Source organism: Erithacus rubecula (genome assembly GCF_903797595.1).
Source record: "Erithacus rubecula genome assembly, chromosome: 3".
NCBI classification, from domain to species: Eukaryota; Metazoa; Chordata; class Aves; order Passeriformes; family Muscicapidae; genus Erithacus; species Erithacus rubecula.
The window spans coordinates 13,014,372-13,037,043 of NC_136689.1; the positions used below are offsets into that span (position 1 = coordinate 13,014,372).

Genomic DNA, 22,672 nt, shown 5'->3' on the forward strand with positions numbered 1-22,672 from the left:
GGTTGGACCAGAAGAGAGATCCCTTCCCAACCTCAACCCTTGTCTGACCCTGTGGTCTTGCAGTAGGCCACAGAAACAACTGGTGTGAATCACTTTTCAGACTTCTGCACAGGAAGATGGGTACAAAGTGAGGCATAGTTAATTTTATTATCTGCATTGTGTCACTCTTATCAGTAGCACTGCAGTTTGACATAACCTTTTATCATCTGAGATGAAATATTTTTCAAGGCACTCCCTGCACGCTGCTGTTATTTAGTCTTGGGTTTTTTTCTCCCTTTTGTCCAGGTAAATATCAGCTGTCTCCAACAGTGAACATGCCCCAGGATGACACTGTCATTATTGAAGATGACAGGCTGTCAGTCCTTCCTCCCCATCTCTCTGACCAGTCCTCATCCAGTTCCCACGATGATGTCGGGTTTGGTGCTGTTGATACTGGTGGATGGGCTAAAGCTGCAATTAATGAGTCAACAGACTGGTAAGAGCATGGGTTAGTGGAAGGAAAAAAAGAGAGCTTAGCTGCATCTTTTCCTTTAGTTACATTTTTGGCTACAGCTAATTTTAATTCTTTTTTGTCACATCTGGATTTTACTGTTTTCAAACTGGCAATTGTCCCTGTTTCAGGGAGGAAATCTGTACAAATACTTCTGGTTGCAGTTTTGTGCTGTGTTAAAGCATACATGTGGAAATGTTACTTAGTCAGTACATAGCTGTGTTATTTTGATTATCCAATTTTAATCTATTGTTAATTGACCTAGCTTTTGTAAAAAAAATAACTTAGCAAAATTTAAACACCTGAGTTTATGAAAGATGAAAGACTGATTGGAAATTGTAATTTACAAACCCCACTGTAAATATTTCAAAGTTTATAAAACAGATTTTATTTTTATATTCCATTGTATAGCTAGTAGTATCTCCATACTTCTGTATACTTTCTTGCTTTTCCTAGTAATGTACTAATCTTTTAAATTTGCTTAGAGGTCAAAGTTCTTTGTTTTGCCTCTGTGTTAATGCTGGTGCAAAAAGAGCTGGTTAAGATTTCTTCTTTATGTGTTAAGGACTACAGTTCATATTGTTAGATGATTTGCAAAGACTGTAATAGCTCTGCATTGAAATACATGAAAAGTAACAGTTCCACATTTAAAACTATGGAAAGTAAAATTATATGTTTAATCCATAGTAAAAATAACTTTTGTGAGTCCTAGTTTGACTCTCCTATTACTTTACTCATTGTAATGCAAGAGCCTTAATGAGAAATGCATTGAGCTCCATTATTGACTTGGTTAAGTTCCTGGCAAAGAAATACTGTTTATTGCTTAGTTAGTACAATTAATACAGATCTAAGATTTAATTTACAAGTCCTGTAATTATCTATAGTAATAGCAAAATAAAAGCCCACCTCTGTAAGCTGCTTCTTCTTGAAGCTAGATAATTACCACAAATGGTGTGAAGTACATGAATTTTCCTATTTTTCTTGTCTCTAGAGCTTGTTATGAATGTGTCAGCAATATCTTAATAAAACAGCAATAGCACCTGCTGGCTGATATGCACCTGTCAGCTAATTTTTGCTTTAAACTAGTTTATTTTATCTTATATCCAGGAATTGAGTTCTGTATTTTAAGCTCTGTTTAATGATTGCATGAAAATGTAATTTTTTCATTTTCATTTACTTCTTTTTTTGATGTAGCAGTTCCTTCTTATGGACAAGTCATACCTGTAATCTGGGTCCATGAAAAGTCATTTGTCTTTTGTAAAAGTTTTTAGAGTTGAGATTCTGAGACATTTAAATAGAATAGTACTCAAGAGTGCACATAATAGCTTATTTCTGAGGGAATATTTTTAGCTGAATGTGAGCAAAATCCTATGAAATAAACTTAAAGCCATTTGAAAACTGCAGATGCTTTAACATTGACTTCTGCAGTGTGTCTTGCTATTTACTTCTTTGTAAATGAAGTAACAGTACAGAAAACAGGGATTAGATAATGTAGAATTGATGATACTCAGAAAAATTTAAGTATGTCTATGAGAAGCAGTAAAGGCCTTCAGATACAATAGCACTTAAGAGTTAGATCAGTGTCATGCTTTAGTATCTAATGTATTCTATTTGTAAAAAAAAAAAAAAAAAAAAAAAAAAGTAAATAGCAGTAGAATTAGATTGTTGCTATAATTTCCTGTTGCTAATGGATGAAGGAAGACTTGTAAAATGAAGGTGCATTGTATTATTTTGCTGGAAGGCACAAAGGGTAAAACTAACAATATGGATGAAGGGTTATCCAAACAAGAATGGCAGCTGTTCTGAATCACAGAAAAAAATGTAAGCTTTTTCAGCCTCACAATATCTCCCTAATCCTTGATGAAAATGTTATGAAAACAAAGGGGCAATAAGACAGGATTAATAAATGGAATTTTAATAACATTGAGGGTCAGAAGACGGTTACATTCTTTTAAGGATCAGCTGTCATTCCAGAAATCTTATTTGTTAAGTATTCTAAAATATAGTAAATTGCATTTGGCATTGCTTAATGACTTGCACTAAACTCACCTCTGTCTTTTATTGATGTAGTTGAAAAATATTAAAATGAGGCATTTTTAGGGGCATTAATTCCTCCTCTTTGTTCATTGGCTTTTGCACTGTGGCTCTTCACAGGGACTTTTGAATACTTTTAGACAGTGTTCATGCATTCAGACTGTTGTGATCCACTCCTTCCTTAATTACTAAAACACACTAGTGGGTCATTAATAATAGAATATTATACATAAGGCTTAAATAAAGGTGCTAAGTAGCATCTTTAGAGTGGAGGATAGTATGCAAACATGTGATAGTAATTCCCTTAATGTGTGGAAGGGAGGTGTGACAAGGGCAGAGCAGAGAAGCAGAAAGAAAGTCTCTAAAAGTGGTGTCAGTGGAAATGCTGGGTTCCAACCTCCCAAAATCCCAGTAGTTGATGCCATGTCCAGACCCTACTGCTCTCTCTGGGACCTGTGGTGTCCTTTTCAAGTTATATTTGACACTGGAGTTTTAGTCCATTCTTAGGACTTCAAGTTCAATATATAAGTGTGTGCTATGTTTACATGGAAATGATACTCTGCTCTCCTAGAAGTTTTATATAGGTGGATCAAAGCAAGCTTCTATGAAAAAAAACATACAGCCAAACCAAATAGTTTTATAAGTTCACCTTTTTCAAAGTGTCACAGGATACATTTTGTTCGGTAAGATGAAGCCAGTTATTTTAACAAATGTGAGCCTGTGCTAACAGATGTTGCTGGGAAAAAATTCTCACTTAGTAAAACCACATTTTTCTGGCCTTCAGAGACAGGGCTGACTAGCAGGGAGCCAGAAACTTCTGTGTGGCCTTGGGAAAGTCAATTATGATGTGATTATGAAAGGTGTTGAAACCCTGTAAGTTCAGTTTGAGTCACTTTGGAGAACATTTCAGGTTTTGGTGGTTCTTACCCTGTGTTGCCCTGCAATAAGTGTTAGAAGTATATATTGGCCTTGTCTGTTTTATCTTTCTATCATGTGTGTGGAGATAATTTTTTCCCTATTTTGTGGGAGTGAATGTTAGGACTAAATAGTTATTTTTGAGTTTGGTCTCTGATTCATCAGAGCTTTTAAGCATATGCTTGAGAACATTGCTAAATTCTGCAGACATCTCTGAAATAGTTGCAGTAATTAAATGTAAAACATTATGAGCCTGAGCCAGAAACATTAAAGTCAAAAGGCACTTGACATTGGCTTTATTCACATGAGCTCTGATCCTGCTCACACTGAAGTATTATGTGCCTGTCACAAGCACATATCTTATTATTTGTAAATCTGCCATTACTAGCCTGAATTTCTTTTTGGCTGCCTGGTAATGAGGATAGTGATTTTCATCCTTTATAGTACTTTATGCCTTTGGACACTTTTCTTTACCTCTTTTTCAGTGTTTTGCCTAATATCCAGGTGTTTCTTGATCAAAGATACTTCTTTAAATTAGAATACATGTCATACATAAACATGTGCATGTTACAGAATGTAAAAGTATAAGTTGTTTTTTGCAGAAATTCACTATTTGCCTGCTTCTCACTAGGAATGAGAGGTCTATTGTACTTAGCCCTTACAGTAAAAATAATTCTTTAGAAACATGGTCCTAACAGTAAGATGTATGAACAAAATATATTGAGTGGCATTTAGAGGTCTGTTTAGAGATCTCAGAGACAAAATATTTAACTTTTTCTTTTGTTTAATCTTGAAGTGCAACAATATTCAAAGAGAGGATTTTGAGGGATTTACCTATAGGATAGATAACAATGTTCCAAAATACTGCTTTTTTCAGTAATTTATTATTTTGATTTCTTTTTGTGCCAGCTGAAGTAGAGATCTGTATACTGTCTCCTTTTCTCAGAGCCAGAAGATCTTTTTGTGACTTTCCTTTCATATTGTTTATTAGCAGTATGCAATCTTGACTTTTGAAAAAAATGTTTTTAGGTTGCACAACAATTTTTGCCCACATTCTTGCACTCATGATTCTGACAGTGTTTGAGCACCATTAATAAATTTATCTTCTGATGTTTCTGAGGTAGCTTGTTAAAAACTTGAGTCACTGAGCTGAGGTTACTTTAGAAACATGCAGAAGAAACAAAAACCAAATACATTTCCCCCCATTTCTGATTTGCAGGTAAATTGTGGCAAATACTTGCTTTGTGGGGAAGCAAAGAGTAAATATATAGCTGTTTGTCACAGTCAGGCTAAAAGCAGGAGAAGCTGTGACAAATCTACAAGAGATTTTACCTATGGAGAGAAATTTTAAAGCAAAGTTTTTAAAAAAGAGTTTAAAGCTCTGTGGGCTTCAGGCAGGACAGTTTATATTTATTCTTTACTAAAATAATTTTCTGATAAATACAAACCAGATAACTTTCTATCAATAGAATTTTTTTTTCCTCAAAAAAAAAAAAAGAACTGCTTTATTCTCCCACAAATTATTCCTGTGTTGGACTTTTATGTTCTGATAGAATATGTAAAATGCACCAGATGTGTGTATCTTTTGTTAAAACTGTAGGTTAAATTCTTGGTACTTTTTAACTAGAATTGCTTAATGCAGTAAAACAAATCCATTGTGTGTGTAACTGAATACTTGCAGAGGTGTATTTAAAACTGTGCACTTAATCATTGGTAGAAGTCACGTGCTAAATAAATGATTTTCTCTGAAGAGTGAAAGGTTGCGTGATCTTGATAAATGTTGCCATGATTTTTTTCCCTTCCTACAGCACCCTTAGTCCAGATGTTGATCCAGTACTTGCCTTCCAGCGAGAGGGTTTTGGACGCCAGAGCATGTCAGAAAAGCGTACAAAGCAATTTTCAGATGCCAGTCAGTTGGAGTTTGTTAAAACACGAAAATCCAAAAGCATGGATCTAGGTAGTGAGTGATGTTTTTTCAATTTTATTTTTATTTGAACCTGATTTTCATGTAAGTATATAGATTTTATAATTCCAAACAGATTGTGTATGTGCAGTAGTACTGCACATAATGTCTACTTGTGGGTAGTAAAGTATGAACTTGAATGGCCAAGTGGCCTGGGTGTTGTTTGTTGTTTGTAAATGTCCATTCATTCAAATATCACAGCCCTCTGGGTATATTATACCATATATGTATAATACCTTAAAACAGTAAACTGTATTTATTAAAATGGAGGTGAAAAATGCATTTACCAATCCATACAGAATAATTCTGTAAAACTGTACCATGCTGTGGTTCTGGGTAGCTAGGTTTATTCTCAGTCCATGGTTATAATGCACTAAGGTCCTTCATAGTCTCTCATTTTGCAGATGAATTCAGAATTATAAAATGGGACTAGGCTGACATTTGTTTGAGACCCAAGTTTTAATATTTATATCAGAAGCCCTATAAAGTAGCAGCGGCTAAGACATGCAATCACAGTGATCTCTTTAACTGATAAACCAACTGAGAATAAGTAATTCCTAACAAGCCCATCCATTTTCCTGCCATTGAATTTAGAATCTGAAGTGCAGATTCTAGTAACCTCAAACAGTGGGTTTTGATAGTTTAAACACACAGAATTCCCTACTCAGAATAATAAAATAAAATGCAGTTCCCTTCTTTACGATAGTTGTGAATGTCTTGCCTGCAATCCCTAATTCCCAAACATCCTCAGGCTGCAGTCAGGTTGGAGGTGTTGACTTGTTGTGACTAGTTGCCGTGTGCTAACGTGTCCATAACATTCTGTACTGCCTGTGATGTGAACATGACTGACACTGCATGATGGTTTCTAGTTTGCTGCCACTTCCACCCAGAATGTTTGCTTACTCTTGCAGTTTATTTGCATGAAGTAGGACATTTCTAAGGTCCCCTAACTTGTAAAGAAAATATGCAAAGCAGAAGGAATGTTGAGTGCATGTGGGGCGTGGGCACTAACTGGGCTAACCGTTTGCATTTACCTTTTAACAGTAGCTGACGAGACTAAGCTCAGTACAATGGATGACCAGAAAACAGGTAAGAATTGACAGTAAGGCTGTTGCTATAGAAACCTTGGTCAAAGCAGCTTACCACAATTACAGAACTGCCAGTCAAATTGCATGAAAACATGAATATTCCAGTACTTGCATGGCTGCTTTCTATTGTGAATAACCAAGTCATACAGAAAAAGAAATTTTTTCTATAGAGATATGTATCTAGAGTAGTATATTCAGCCAGGTCATGCATAAGACTGTAGGCAGACACCTGTTTTTACACTTTAAACTCATAAATATTCGAGTTGTTTGGGGTTTTTTGTCCTTTCAAAAAAAAACTTGGAAAATCTCCTCCTAGCTTCTAACTGTAGTGCACAGAGAGACGATTTAGAAGAGTCGAGTGTTTGGCTATAACAGTGCTAACACAGTGCTTGAAAATAATTATTTTAATTAGAAAACTGCTGCCTTTGCCTTAAGTGGTCATCAGATACATGTTGTGCATTGAGTTGAAGATTATTAGTGCAAGCTGATTTGCTTTTGGAGCTGAAACGTGAACATCGTAACAGAGCAAAAGAATATGTAAATAGAATCTCTTCCATTCATTGTAATGTTTCACAAAATGATAATGAGAAATAGCTTTCAAGGCATATTTTTTATTAGTAATTAAAATAATGCACCAACTGCAATTATGAACCTTTATGATTTATTAATATAAGTTAGCTTTTGACCTATGGAATGCTATTTTAATTAGGCTAGATGCAGAGGACACCATAACATTACTTAGCTGTAATTAGGAACAGTTCACCTTTTTAACCTGAAAATATTATTTATTTTAGCATGATTTGAGGGAGTAGTGCATTCCTTACAGAATTTGCATTTAGTAATTCACAACTGCATCTCTGTTTAACTGGACTGTATAACATGAGTAAGAATACTGAAGAGCTGCAAGTAATCAAGTGATAAAATTATAATTTTTATTTGAATAGATAAGTCTTCTAGCTTTTAAAACATTGCAGAATATGGCCACAGACTTGCAGCTTTGCAAAAAGAGAATGGGTAAACAAAATCAAAATGTATGAATGTTTCAGAGAATTAAAGGCATCAGAGTGTGAATGTAAGAATTGTGTTAATGGTTGTGGTAATAATTGTGCTTAGAAGCAGCCTTCACCTCTGAGCATTATTCACATAAAAGCAAGTTAATGACCAGACCCAAAATTATTGTTAATTATTTTTCATTTCCTTATTAACCTGCGTAGTTGAATGGGATGTGATTAGAATGGTGTAAAACCAGGGTTTTTTTAGTAAAATGCAGTCCTTGGGTTTTAAAAGTACATAGTGGTTTTGGTGGTATCAGTAGAGGGTGGGATGAATTGAGTGTAGTTATCCCGTATGTGTAACACCTGGATTAAATTCCAAAAAAAAAAAAAAAAAAAAAAAAAAAAAAAAAAGACTGGTTGGACAACCTGAGTGAAAGAGCATGACCATGCCATCTGGACTAGGCAGTTACATATTTTGTGCACAGCAAATGTGCTGGAAAAAGTTTTCAGTGACTAGGAAAAAGCAAAACACCTTTTTCCGTACTTTTATTTTATTTATCTTGTGTGCTTTTAACCAGGTTTTGTATATAAACACTGGATATCTCCCATTACTGAAGATGGATGTAGCTGTTAAACAAACCACTTACTGTAGTTTGGCTTAAAAATTGTCTGGTTCTAAGAAAAAAAAAAAGCTTCAAATGTGTGGTGAACTATGCTTTAATGAACTCTAGAAGCCAGAAAACTTCGACATGTATTTACTTTAGAAAAGATAAAAACAAACTCTGTTACTGTCACAGTTGGATTTAATAGTATTGGCTGAAAGGGAGAGCACCTCCAGCCCTAGTTACTGTAATAGTTTTTTAATTATTTTTCTTTCTATAGTTCACTTGAAGTACCTAATCCTTGCAATGTTTACAGTTCATCCTGGAGGTCAGAAGTATATGCAGTAGCAATTGAGCATGGCTCATTTATAGAGTCCCAGGCATAGTATAGCTCTAGGTGGTTATTTTTCCATGTGCATGTTATGAAAATGAAAAAGAAAAAAATCAAATAACATTTATTTAAATCATTGATTCATTTTACACAATGCTTTTTAATTAGACTTTTATTAAATGGAATAAAAATTAAACTGCTTTTTATGCAATTTCTTGCTTTATTCCTCTCCTGCCTTCCCCAGATGAAGTGTTAATCTCTTAGTATCTGAACTGAACTAGAAATGGAAAAATTTATCAAATAAAAAAGGAGCAGATGTTACTGAGTAAATAGACTCACTGATAATGTCCTTCAAGGAGGTGTTTAGAAAGTAGACTTTATGCCTTTGCAAAACTGGTTTAAGGAAATCCAGAGAAGTTTTTAGCATACGTTGCAGGTAGCAGTGGACTTGACAACTCATAAAAATAATGTTTTAGAAAGAAAAATAAAATTGTCATTTTAAATTATTTAAAAGAATGTGCTGATGAAAAATTTGCTTTATAGACTAAAATTAGCCAGTGGACAAAACACCATATATGCCTTGACACCACGTGTCTTGCCTTTGCAATCCAAGGGGATTTGTGTCACTGGATAAATAATTACCTCAGGGTGAGATAAGGGGAAGCACAGTGAGTTAAACAGTGTCAGCACAAAGGAGAAACAAAGGAGTTGGGATGGGGAGCAGCACACAGGCTTCAGCTGGAGTCTGTGTGTCCAGTGTCTCACGGGTGCCTGTGCCTGGGAGAGGCACCTGTGCAGCCCTGCATGGAATAGGGGGGGCTGGGAGGGCAGGGCTTGGTCCTTGTCCCCAAGGGCTGGCCAGAGGGGACACAGGAGTGGAGATGGGCAGGGGCTGAGCTTGTCAGGTCACAAAGTCCTCGGGAGATGGATGGTGTGGGCACTGCTGAGCTGTGAGGATGATGCTCATGCTGAGCACTGCTGGGATACTGAGGGATGAATCTGCCTCAAAGGATATTTGTTAGAAAGGGAGATTTTGATAAACTTCAAATTTTAAAAATGATAAAAGAATCCCTTTCATCCTCAGCATATAAATATGCTTTAGGTAGATGTGTCTTTTCCTCTCCTTTTTTCTACTTCAAATTCTGGTGTCAGAATAGAAGTAGAACTCATTCTGAGCAGATAACGCTTCTGATGATTACCACCAGTGCTGTACAGGCTGGAAGAAAATGCTGACATTTTTGTATTTAGAAAACAGTGTTTTGATGTGACTCATAAATTTTAAACAGAATCCATTTTAAAGAAAGTTTGCTTTTTTTTTACCAGATTATGGGTAAACAACTCATTTCCTGACTGGTGAAATCTAGTAATAAATTCTTAACACACAATTTACATGGACACCTAACTGTATATTTTGAGAATAGTAGATTTGCTAGTAGAAGTAGCCATGGAAGATAATAAAGGTATTAAAATATACATAGCTCTATGCTCAGACTGATAAAATTTCTTGTGAAAGGAGATTTCCCCATTTCAGATTCTGCAACCTGTTCACATTGGTGTTCATGGCCACCCAGGTTCAATAAATATTCTTATCATTTATGTGATCCATTACTAGTTTTACAATACTCAACATTAAGTCATATCCCAGATGGGATATCCTTTGGGAAAACACAGCTTACATAAATACAATTCTCACAAAGGTCTGTATTGGGTGTCAGGAAATGGAACTTTTTTTAATGTTCTTTATGAACACAAATGGGCACATAAATGCCTTCTTTATAATTACTGTTTACAAAAAGAGCCACTCAATATTTAGGAAAAGATATATGAGCATTTCATTTGGAAGGCTGCAAAGCAGAATGTGGAATAAGGAAGTTTACAGTAAGTTGCTATGTAAGAGGACACCCTTTCCCTTTGTATATGAAATTGGATCTGTCAAACAGCTGGTTTATATATGATTGTCCCATTTCCTCCTTTTCCCCTCCAAGATGTTGCATTCATTTTTTTCTGTCTCATAGACAACTTTTAAAAAAATCACAATCTTGAAAAGTAAAAAGCAAAATAAAGTCTTATTTCTTGTGTACTGCAGGCGTTAGTGGAGGAATAGGAGGTTTGACCATGGACTAGAAAGTGGACAGTTTTATAGGGCACTGTGTAAATTGGAGTGCTTTTACTTGGCAGGGAGAATGTTCTGTAAAATGCTCACCTCAGACTTTGGGCCATTTTCAGAAGTGTGGTGATTCCAGACTTAACCTTGTTTGCACAGCTGAGAAGCCTCCAACCCTCCCTGGTTCCAGCTGGTCCTGTGCTCTGCCCCCACCATCCTCACAGCCCTCTGATAAGTACAGGCTGTGAGAGGGTGCCTTCTTCTAGGAGGTGGGAATTCATGAAGATAAGATTTGTCATTTGTTGGGGTGCATTTATTTCTGAGCACAGGTCCAAGCAGCAGCACTACAGAGTGCTGGAGGAACCAAACTGCAGGAGCTGTGTAGACCTGGGAGGATAGGTTTTTGGTTTGTTTCTGTTTACAAGTTAATTTTATCAGTAGGGCAGCTGAAGGGAAATACTTTGACAACTGCTGTTTGAATTCATTTGATCTGAGGGATTTCAGTTTAATGTAATTGCTCAGACTTTTAATAGCTGAATAGAAAATGACAGCATTCACTGCTGTGGTTCATTTATACCAAAGTAACAAAGGATGTGGAGAAAATCTGCCATGCTGCTATTCATCACCTCTTCTGTGGGGTCAAACAATCCCTTCTCCCCAAGTAATACTGAATAGTTTTTAGCAGTGCAGGAGCAGTCTCCCCCAATTTAAGTAACTTCACATACCTTTCATAAAGAGCAGTGAGAGATGCTCTCTCCCTTCTGTCTCCTAATATCTACCAGAATAGGGATCATCATCAGAACTTTGTATTATTCTGATATCAATGCTTAAAAGAGTTAGTTTTCCTTTATTACACCTTTATTCACACCTGTGCTTACTAATGTGCTGTTCATGGTTTTAGTATTCCCAAGGATTCAAGCCTTGGCACTGGCTCTCAGTGGTGGCTGGCTGTGAAATTAATTTCTGCCAGATAAGGGGACTGATGTCAACTGGGTTACAGCCTACCACCTGGGACTGTTGTGGTGCCACAAAAATTCCCTTTTGTGCTCCCTTTGGGTACAGAAAAAGTGTGAATTTCATATTATAGGTGAGGGCTCTGATCTCATAATTTCAGGAAGTGTAGCCATGATGATGTTGTCCCACCTCATCTTGCTTGCCAGTCCAGTAGTCCCATAGTCCTACAGTGTAGCTAAGACTGTACTTGTGCTTTTGAATAAGATCACTTCAATAAAATATGGTTGGAGTCTTTTTCCCTGGAAAATTCTTCCCAGCTTTAACTTTAGTGTGCAGTTGTGAGATATGCAGTGCAAGTGGCAGTCTAAGAATAAAGGTTATACATTTAACCCACAAACCTGAGAAGTAATGTCTGGATGGAGAAAGGCTTTTGCAGAACTCTGCCTGAGGCTTCCTTGGCACATATCTGGATGTCTGCAGTGATAAGAACTGCCCTCAGCTCCAGCTGTAGTAGTGCTGCCCATATAGTCACTCTTTGGGACTGCCAGGAGTGTGTTTAATTTCCAGCTGGATAACTGGTATTGCCCATTTTATTGGGTCCTTTCCACAGATTATTGTTAAGCAATTTCACAATGTCTGAGCAAGTCAGCTGATACTTCTCAGAAGCATTTAATTATGAAATTGTTAGCAATTTGGTGGAAGTCTTTAAAACTCAGACAAACAGCATGTTCCTTGAAGCCAGAAATCAGGCTACTTTGCAAGACTGTTACACTAAACACACGTGAGATTCATGGCCATAATCTGTTCATCGGTTGCTAGTACAGAGGAAATTTTCTGCTCAAACCAAAAATAGTTAATTATTTTGTTAGATGCTCTTAGATTTGCATCTGTGCTGGTTGTATCAACTAAGTTTTTAATGCCCCATGATTTCTTTATCATTTAAATTGTGTAAAATAATGGTAATGGACGTTGGTCTCTCGTCACTGATTTGAAAAGCCAGACATTGCTAACATTGTCGGTTTCGTTGACTGTGACTTGACATACTCATTTGCTTCTGAGACCAACAAATCTGTGGAGAATTCCCTGCAGATTATTGAGAGATGATGTGAATAATGTTAAGTGTGTCCCCAAAGACTTTCAGGATGGATATGCATAATCAAGCATGCTGCTCTCAATACTAATTCTAATTACTTTTTTCCCCCCTTTAAATCACTAAGGTTCCCCAACCAGAGACGTGGGGCCTTCATTAGGTCTGAAGAAGTCCAGCTCTCTGGAAAGCCTGCAGACAGCTGTGGCCGAGGTGACTCTGAACGGTGACATTCCTTTCCACCGCCCGCGCCCGCGGATTATCCGAGGGCGAGGCTGCAACGAGAGCTTCAGAGCTGCCATAGACAAATCATATGACAAACCTGTAGCAGATGATGATGATGAAGGCATGGAAACTTGTAAGTAATCTGCTGTTTTGCATAATGTGTTAATGGCATAGGTTAATTCCTTTAGAAAGTGACTAAACTAGTAAAACATGATTTTAGAATTCAGTATTTAGGTTTTTTCCCTTCCTCCGCTTTAACAGATCGCCGCATTCTGCAGCTTGCTTTCTTTCTGAAATAAAAGAATAAGATTATTTGGAGTGTGTTTACTTAAATTACTGTGAATATATTCTGTAAGTTGGTTAATTAATATACTAATGTAAACTAAAAAAAATTTAGGCAGAAAGACAAACCTACTAAATTTATGTTACAAAATTATAGTCATCTAACTTTGAAATAATACATTTGTAGTGTTGGGGGAATAAAAAGAAATCACTGTCCTTTAATTAGAGTGAGTAAGGTTGGCAGATCTAATAAAATATAAAGTTAATGATCAGCTATTACCCACCCTAATGGGCATTCATTTACATTTTCAGTTCTTTAACCCGAAGTGTGACCCAACATGTGGAGAATGTCATTAACATAAAAGAATCACTTCAAAGCTAACCTTATCATTATTGAACTATCTAAGAATGGGCTGGTAAAATGACAACTCATATTGAATGAAAATAGTATGAATGGTAAATTACCTCAATCAGAGGTTGTATTAAAATCATTGAATTTTTAACCTTCATGTTGTACTACTTTCAACTTGTCACACACCAGCAGAATTTTTTTTTAATCAACCTGCAGCTAGTTAGAAGTTTATGAATGAAGATGATGATGGGAAGGTGGAAGTAGTAAAGTACTTAGCATGAATTTAATAAAGGCTTGAAAAGGAATTTTTTCACTCTCTTTTAAAAGTTCTTTCATTTCAGAAATTCTGTTTCATAAGCATCCTTCCCTAATATTCTTTTATAAGATAATTCTGTAACCACTCCTTCATTTTTTTAAAAACTCCTGGCTTTTTTTTAATTTTTTTTCAACCTGCCTCTTTTTAAGAGTGTTCTGAGGCCACAAGGGAGATTATTTTGCCAGTCACTTTTCTCAGGGTAGCTACAAATTGAATTAATTCTGATTTACTTTTCCAGTACCTAACAATTTTGCACAGCAGTGAGGCTAAATGCTGGTGTGGTGCTGCTGGCTGACAATCTATTTCTGGCCAGTAGAAGAATAGGTTTGAGAAAATGTGTAATGATCCTGCTCATTCTTACAAACTGCATACCTGTTGTCTTTTGGGACATAAGACAATGTTTTTATTGAAGACCTTGTTGGTGTGAGCCCACTGATAGCAATATCCTGGTTTGAGGCTTCAGATATCCAAGGTTTATCCAGGAGTTACAGATGGTTTAACTTCAATTGATCAAAAATATAGCAAAACTGTTGTTGTGAAGCACTTTCAAGGTGAGTATAGGTTTATGAGATTCTGGTAAGGGGTTTTGAGCTTGTTATTGTAATGCATAGCGAGTAGCAAGGAAGTATTTGGAGCCCTTTGGATCCTTCACACAGGAGCAGTGGTTTTGTGGCTTAACTCCTGCAGCAGCCAAGCCCCAGGCAGCTGCTTGCTCACTCCCCCACCAGGGGGACTGGGGAGAGAATTAGAAGGGTAAAAGCTGGAAAACTCGTGGATTGAGGTACAGTCAGCTTCACAGGGAAAGCAAAAGATACACACACAAGCAAAGCAAAACAAAGAGTTAATTCACTGCTACCCATGGGTGGGCAAGTGCTCAGCCATCCCCAGGAGAGCCTGGCCCCATCATGTGAAACTGTTACTTGGGAAGACAAACACCATGACTCCAAATGTCCCTGACTTCCTCCTTCTACCCTCAGCTTAATGTACTGAGCATGGTGCCATGTGGTCTGGAATATCCCTTTGCTCAGCTGGGGCCACCTACCCTGTCTGTGTCACCTCCCAGCCTCCTGTACATCTCAACTTCCTCACCACTGTGGCTGTACAAAAAGTAGAAAAGGCCTTGTCTCTGTGTGAGCCCTGCTCAGCAATAACTAAAACATTTCTATATTATCAACCCTGTGTTCAGCGCAAGTCCAAAACACAGCCCTATACAAGCCACTGGGAAGAAAAATAACCAGCTAAAACCAGCACAAGCAGGAATCAGACAAAGTCTTCTGGCTGAAATCAAAATGTTGTGGGGTGAGTCTTTGCCCTCATCTCTGTTTGGTTGAAGTTGTATCACACTGATGGACCAAGAGCAACCTCATGCCATGAGAAAGCAAGACCAAGGCTTGTCAGATCCCACATGGCAAAGAAAGGCTGAGCAAAGTGTGACCAAGCTGCATGTGCAGAACTATGCATTTTGTTGTGTTTAATAGCTTCTACATACGGTAATGAAACATCTAAGAAGTATTCCAGAAATTTTAAGTTCCAGATTCAGAGAAGTAGATGAATAGCAAAGCAAATATAATAAATTGATTGGACAGAATTCAGTCCTTGAGGATTTTTCTTCTCATGGTGACCGTGGGAGCTTAAGAGCTGTCCCAGCCCTATGTATGTTACCTGTCTTCCTGAAAATGCCTGTATCTTCATTAAACCTGAAGCACTTCAGTCTGTTCCACTTTGTGTAAATTCTACGTGGCCTTAGGTTCCAGAGAATTTACCAAATGGTGTCTTCAGCTGGACAAATTTTGGGCACATGTGAATATGTAGGAGTTTAACAATCTGGTTCTAACGTAACTAATGCCTCACTGCTGCCATAACGACGTTGCCTAAGTTTTTTTTTAAATTATACTTAATTATTCCATAATTGTTTGAAATTAGAATGTGGCTTTTTCTCGTTATAAAACCCAGGCAAACATGCTGGTGGTCAGTTTGTTGATGCCCTTGAGGTTGGATCCATTTGTCTTACTTGAATTTTTTTGCCTTTCTCTAAGTGCTTCAGTGCTAGAAGTGTCTCTTTGTCTTCCACACAGTGACCCACTTTGGATTAGCAAATAATAGCACTGCAATGTATTGTATAGAGGAGTTCCTAACATGTCATCATTCCGTATATAAAAGCCATAAAAAATACAGGTAGCATATGTGACAAAGGGGGTGACCCTTCTAAATGTCCTTGGAACAATGTGCTATTAAATTACTAAATGTGGGATTAAAATCAGAATGCACTGACTCGTTCTGAGGTAACATTTTAAGTATTTGAGAAGATGTGTATAAGTTTTAATGGCTGTAAAGAAGGAACATTTGTGGAAAGAGGTGTGGGTGTTCAGCTTTTACAGATAATTTTTCCTGCTTTTTTTTTTTTTTTTTTTTTTGGTTTTTTTTTTTTTTTTTTTTGTTTTTTTTTGTTTTTTCCTTAATACTTGAAGTAGCTGACTAGAAGCAAAATGTTTATCTTTAGTGGCATGAAGAAGAATAAGGAATTTTGATTGGGAGAGATCAACAAAGCTTTCTAATCTTTTGCTGAATCTTAATTGCTGGAATCTAGGGCTGTATTAAATATCACAATAAGAGGCCTAGAAGCTTAGTGGCAAAATAGTTTCACATTAAGTAGCTTTGATTCCTCATGTGCATCTTTTCCATTTTATAGGCTAATTAGGAGAATAGCTTCATAATACCTGTTTGTGTAGTTCTCCATACTGCCGTGTGGTTCATGAAATGACACTAGTGTTCAGTTTAATTGATGTTTAAAGTATACTCCAATTTAATTTTTTGGCTTCAGCATCCTGAATGGGGAGGCAGGAGGTTGCAGGGAAAAAAGGAAATAACATCACCAAAACAAATACATCCTACGTTTTGCAGTAACCTAATGTCATTACTGCAACATAACAAAAATTAGAAGTTTCATTTGTAGCCTGGGTTTGAATTTTAATTGAGCAGCATTTGCATTTGTTCTAAACACTAGTAATTATGTGTATGTTAATTGCAGGATGACTGCACTGCATAAAAGTGAAACAAGCTTCTTCATGTTGGGTCTTTTAAGAAAGCTGGAAATCTATTTAGTCCAGTAGAGAGACCAGTGTTTAGTCCAGGAAAACAGACATCCCAGTTCATAGGCCTCAGTCTAAGCTAGAGTTAATTGCAAGCAAACTGTGTATCATAGACAAATATTAACTGCAGCACAAAGGTAGAAAGGAGAAAATGTTCTTCATGGAACATGCGAAATAAAGAGTAAATGACAGCTTTGTGTCCTGGTTCTGGGCAGGACAGGGTTAACTTTTGCAGTGGCCAGGAGGGGGCATGGCCAGGACCAAGAGGTTATTCCATAACACCTCATGGCATTTCCCAGGAATGGGGGCAGGGATCCCTACCAGGTTCTGCAGAATAGTGGAGGGAGCAGTCAAGTGTTGTCAGGGGTGAGAACTTGTGTGCCAATCATTCTTTCCTTGTGTGCTCCTTTATTCCTGGTGTTGCTGTCACTGTTGGTTTTCCTATCTCGTGGCTGTTTCCAGTAAATTGTTCCCATCCAACCTGTGATCTTTACCTTTTGTGCCTCCAGCTGTCCTCTCCATCCTGCTGCAGGGGCAAAGGGAAGGGAGAGTCTGAGTGGGAGCACACCCTTCCTAAACCACGACACTGTTGTGACAAGTTGTTCTGCAACTCAGCATAGCACAGTAAACAATACATATTTATTATTTATTTAATGTATTGTTGTATGAGTATGAACAAACGTAGGTCAAAACTGATTAATCTTTAAAATTCTAGCAGACAAGTTCCAAGTAAACAGTTGACTTCAAAATTTGTCAGAAATTTCAGGGTTTTTTAAACTAATTATATTCATTTGCAAGTACAGTCTTTTAAATGTCTAGTTAGAACAGATTGTAACTATAAATTAACATGTAAAAAATTACCATTTCTATTCCAAAGTGCTTTTCCACAATTCTTTTAATAATAACTAAATATCATTCCAGGCACTGATTAAGAAATGCTGGGACCCAAAAAAGTACAAGAACAGCTAGTACAGAGGCATGTACAGGACTTATTAGTTTCCTAAAATACAATAACATGGATATTAGAACTGTTTCTCCAGTCAAGAAGCTGTATCATCATCTTTAGTCATAACAGTCCTGAATTAAATGCCAAAGCCTGGCCACTCTGGTGGTTTCTACTTCAGAGTACTAGCTAAGATTTAAAAATAATTATTAATGTTGAGATGTATCTGACATGGTATATTTTCCTTGAAATATGTCTATGTGATCATCCAGGGCTGGAGAATATTTATAGAAAACTTGTTACTTAGTGAATAAGCACAAAGTCTATTGGACACATCTATGGATTGTAATATTAAGGAATAAAGAATATTTTGCAGGCAAGTTTCTGAGAGAGAAGATATATTGAATGGCTTTCAGTCAGTGATTTGTAGACTTTTCAGGTTCAATGATTTACTTGTAAGGTGAAGATGAATGATGACTATGAAAAGCAAATTTATATTGTAAAGTAGTGTATATATGAGAAATTTCTGAAGAATTACAGTCTTCTACTGGCTGTAGAAGAGTTGCTGAGATCTTGAGCAATATTAGCAGAATAATACTTAGTAGTAAACATAGGTGAGACTAAAAAAGAAAAAAAAAAAATTCTTTCTATAAGCCATGACCATTTCAAAATATTATTGAGTGCAAAATTTTTTTTCTCTTCCATAGACTTTCTATATATAAAGCAAGACTCTATTTTTCAAATTCTACTGCCAAAAGTTGTTTGGAGCCTTTGTATTCATTGGAACTATAGGAGGCATTACTAAGTATGCATCTGTGATCCTAATTGCTGCTTTGTGCAGTCTGTTGGAAAGCTGGGAGATGGTTGGAGCCCTACTTAAATGTGATGATATAAAATGTTAGAGCTCATGGAAAGTCATGGCTTCATGAGCCATGCAGTGCAGTATTCTGACCCACCAGCTTGAAGTGTTTTATTTCTTTCTAACTAAACTACTGAAGCAGTTTTCAGGTTTTCAATGGATTTTTTTTCTTTTGGTGTTTTTCTTTGAGACTTTCTGAAATACATGTGGGCTGTTAAGTCTAACCTTGGGTGTGCTTTAGGACTCCTGGTCTTGGATTAGGAACAGAAAGAATATGTTATCTGCCCTTAAAGTATTTTACTTGTTCTGCTGGATGAAATCTGCCCACCTGAACCTCCCAGGCTGAACCTCCCATCTCAACCAAGAATAACACCAAAAATAACAATCATAGTACATGATGTGTTCTAAATGGCTCCAGGAAATGAGGAAGCATAACAAAACTATTATGTTGCTTGCAGAAGAAGAAAAAGTCTATTATGGCTTGTGTTGAGGGCTAACACTCCATAATGACTTCCATATTTTTATGAGAATATTACTAAGAATTTATGGACAAAGTATGCTGCACTGCTGTTGTTGCTTCTTGCAGATATTTCTAAATTTCTCCTCGACTGATTTAGATACTGAAACAAAATGGGCCAATTAACATCACTTTGCTAATCCTCTTTATTAATCCATAGATTATCCAGAGTACCCATAAAGTGTAAATTGTATTTCACAGAATGGTCTGCAAAGGTGAATTCCTTGCTTTTATGAGTTTAATACTTCTAATGAACACTCTTGGAAAACCATGTGAGCAAATACTGATTTTAAAAAAAATTTATTATTGTGGTTTTGCATATATCATTTATTCAAAATATATCATAGAATGTACAAAAAAAGTCTGCCCTATTTTGTTCTTATGTCGCTGATGTTAATATGATCTTAATATGTGCTTTCAGTGGAGGAAGACACAGAGGAGAGCTCAAGATCTGGTAGAGAATCTGTATCCACAGCAAGTGACCAGCCATCCCACTCATTAGAGAGACACATGAATGGAAGCCAAGATAAAGGTGACAGAAAAAAAACTGGAAAGGAAAAGAAGAAAGAGCGAGATAAAGAGAAGGATAAAATTAAGGCAAAGAAAGGAATGCTGAAGGGCTTAGGAGACATGTTCAGGTAGGTGCTTTGCAATCAAATGTAGAATGATTTATAAAAAGAAGTTTCTTTTTCTAATCAGTCATTATGTTGTAAATTCTTGCTGCAGTCCTAATTTTACTATGTAGATCCATACACAATGTATGTAGTCTGATCTCTCAATTTCTGAGCCTATGGATGGTGTCATAAAAGGGAAGCAGCTCAGAATGGAAGAGAAGGAGATGGCTGTCAGGCCAAAGGAAAGGAAAGGCAAAGGAAAAAGTAATTTTAAGCCTTTTAAGCCACAGACTGCTTGGTTTTGAAAAAGTCTTTGTTGATGTCTAAGTCATGCAAGATACCCTTTTACAACTCAAAACATTTGGGGTTTTGTTTTTTTTCTTCTTTAATACTGTACCCAAAGCTTATGTGTTGCTAAATGAATGTTTCTCTTTGCTTTACTATTGGCTATTGGTGTCATGGAGGCATGATGTGAAAGGGATGAATCAGTTTGAGACTGAGAAACAGCATGCTCCTCTCAAGGAAGACAGGATCTGAGGTTGTGTGCTCTGAGAACCCATATAGAACAGATCAGTGAAAGGCCTGATTTACCAAACACTGAGTTTTTTTTAAAGGAGTCATCTCTTCAACTCCATCTCTGCATCTTTCAGGCATAAATGATCTGAAAGGAGCACACTGCTGAGGTACACCCTGCTGCTGTGGGTAAATGCTGTTGCATGACAAACATCTTTGATCACTTGTGGAAAGGGGTCCTTCTTTTAACTAGCTAGAGTAAATAAATACATTTTAAAGAAAAAGTAATATGAAGGCAATGTTTGTTTTGTTATTTAATTTTAAAGTGAGGAACTGGTGTTATTTTAAATACTTATTAATGATTCTGCTCTGAAATCAGGTAAGGGGAGCTTCAGTTAACTTTCATTCCATTATTGTCTTTATCCTGTAAAATATTAGTTTAACATATGTTGTAACAGGTTCTTGAGAATTGTTCTCTGACTGAGAATCATATTATGAGAGTAGTAAGTAGAAAAAGTGGTTAATTAGGAAAAAAAGTAGTTAATTAGAAAATATTGTTTTGACATCTGCTTTAGAAAACACTAAGTAATGCCAGGCTGTTAGTGTATGCCACAGAGCACAAGAAGAATGATAGGAGACAGTCCCACATGTCAGGAAGGAAGAGTCCTTCAGCCTCTGAGACCCATGGGGATGCCCTAATCCTCTGGCATTTGCCTGACTCAATTCAAGCCTGGAGCAGAGCATTGCACCCCACTCTGGGAGAGTGTGGAAGGCAGGAGATGTGAGATGCTGATTGGCTCTTTTCTGCTCTCTCTCATTTTTAAACAGCAGAAGTGACAGGTAAAATCAAGGCACAATATACATGATAAATTCTATAGGCTTTATGAGGTACCTTGAGTGTTGTCTTATGAGCTCAGTCAGAAAATGTTTACAGCATCTAGAAAGCTTGGACAGCTTCATGGTCCAGACAAGGTAACCTTTTCTGTGTGCCTGATATACCACTTCTGAAATCTCTAATCTGGAAACAACACTAATTTGAGTGACAGGATGATCCAATGTTTTGTTGTTTGCTCTTCATAACAGTCAACATTTTCTTGAGGTTTTTTTCATTCACTACCATTTCTGAGTGAACTTTACTTTTCAGTCTCCTCTTAATTAAAGTGAGAGCAGTACTATCTGGATATAGCTGACTCCTCCTGGATCTGTAAATTAGCTTGCACCTTGTCAGCCCACACAAGAGAGGTGCTCCTGGCAAGGAAGAAAATGCTGATTGAGAGAATTAGGCATTATGCCTCATTTCTACTTGGTGCTTGATTTGCTTTGTTGACAGGCTTCTCAATAACGTTTGAGAGATGGGCTTTGTTATGTCTGCAAAATAAGCTACTACTTCTACCTATAACATGCTTTGTTTTTCTGTACATTTGGCATATATCATAGATATCAAGTAATCACTGAAAGAAGTTGTATGATAGAAAATAATGATGACAGTAACATTTAAAATTCAAACCAGGATCAAAGCATAATTGGATGTTTTAGTTCTGTATAACATTGTGATTTCTTTGTTCTTCTTCTTCTTTCCTCCTTTTTTCACTTTTTCTTCCTTTTCAGTGCTCTAATCTTTAAATAATCTTTCTTCATTAGGTTGGATGGGCAAAACCACTTGCAGGATGAAATTGCTATTAGCTGACACATTATTCCAATGTCTGTATTTAGCCAAAGGGCTTTTCATTGCCTATATGCAAACTGGCATCTCATAAAGTAGTCTGTGTGATAAAAATAAGTCTCCATGTGTTTCTAAGTTAAAATCTTAGGATTTGCTACTGGTATCTTCATTAAACTCTACTGTGAGATGGAAAATCCCACTGGGTTACCTTTATCCTTTAGCATCTAGTCATCATTTCCAAGAAATCCCTGGATGATTCAGATAAGAAGTTAAAATCATCAGTAAATCTTCTAAACACCTCCATTGTTTTACTGTTTGTACCCAACATAGTAAAGAGGATTGTCATAACCTTGGCGGAGAACTCAAAACTGCAAACTCCAAAACTGTGTGGCTCTGACACACACAACTCCCATTATTTCCAGAGGACCTTTGCCAGCACAGGCTGGAAGTTCACCCTTCTGACTGTGACATAAATCTGTCTGAGCATGTGTGTATTTCTTTTTTCAAATTGACATTTCAGGACACAACAGATTATTTAACTCTGCCATTTGGTTGGGAAGTCTCTTGACAGATGAAAATAGGACAGAAGTTAGACTAGAAAAGTGTTGAGCAGAAATATTGGTCTGTTGGAGGAGAGGCAGGTGTTGCCAGCTGAGCAAAAAGGTTTTGGGAAGCTGATATGAAGTTCTGCTAGTTTTTTGTTTTTCTGCTAAGAAGCCTTCAGTGGATATATATT

The 22,672-nt window shown here is 36.8% G+C and overlaps 1 protein-coding gene across 14 annotated transcripts in view; it reads left to right on the forward strand.

Moving 5' to 3' along the window:
* PARD3 (par-3 family cell polarity regulator) overlaps nt 1–22,672 on the forward strand; it is a 438,577-nt gene that overhangs the window by 281,897 nt on the left and 134,008 nt on the right. For 10 of the 14 annotated variants that reach the window (XM_079300415.1, XM_079300424.1, XM_079300422.1 and 7 more), the window contains 5 exons: nt 286–475; nt 5,248–5,399; nt 6,447–6,491; nt 12,694–12,921; nt 19,568–19,784. In XM_079300415.1, coding sequence (XP_079156541.1) covers nt 286–475; nt 5,248–5,399; nt 6,447–6,491; nt 12,694–12,921; nt 19,568–19,784 — 832 coding nt within the window. The remainder of the gene's footprint in view (nt 1–285; nt 476–5,247; nt 5,400–6,446; nt 6,492–12,693; nt 12,922–19,567; nt 19,785–22,672) is intronic. The other 4 variants (XM_079300421.1, XM_079300426.1, XM_079300428.1 and 1 more) reach the window with 2 other exon arrangements.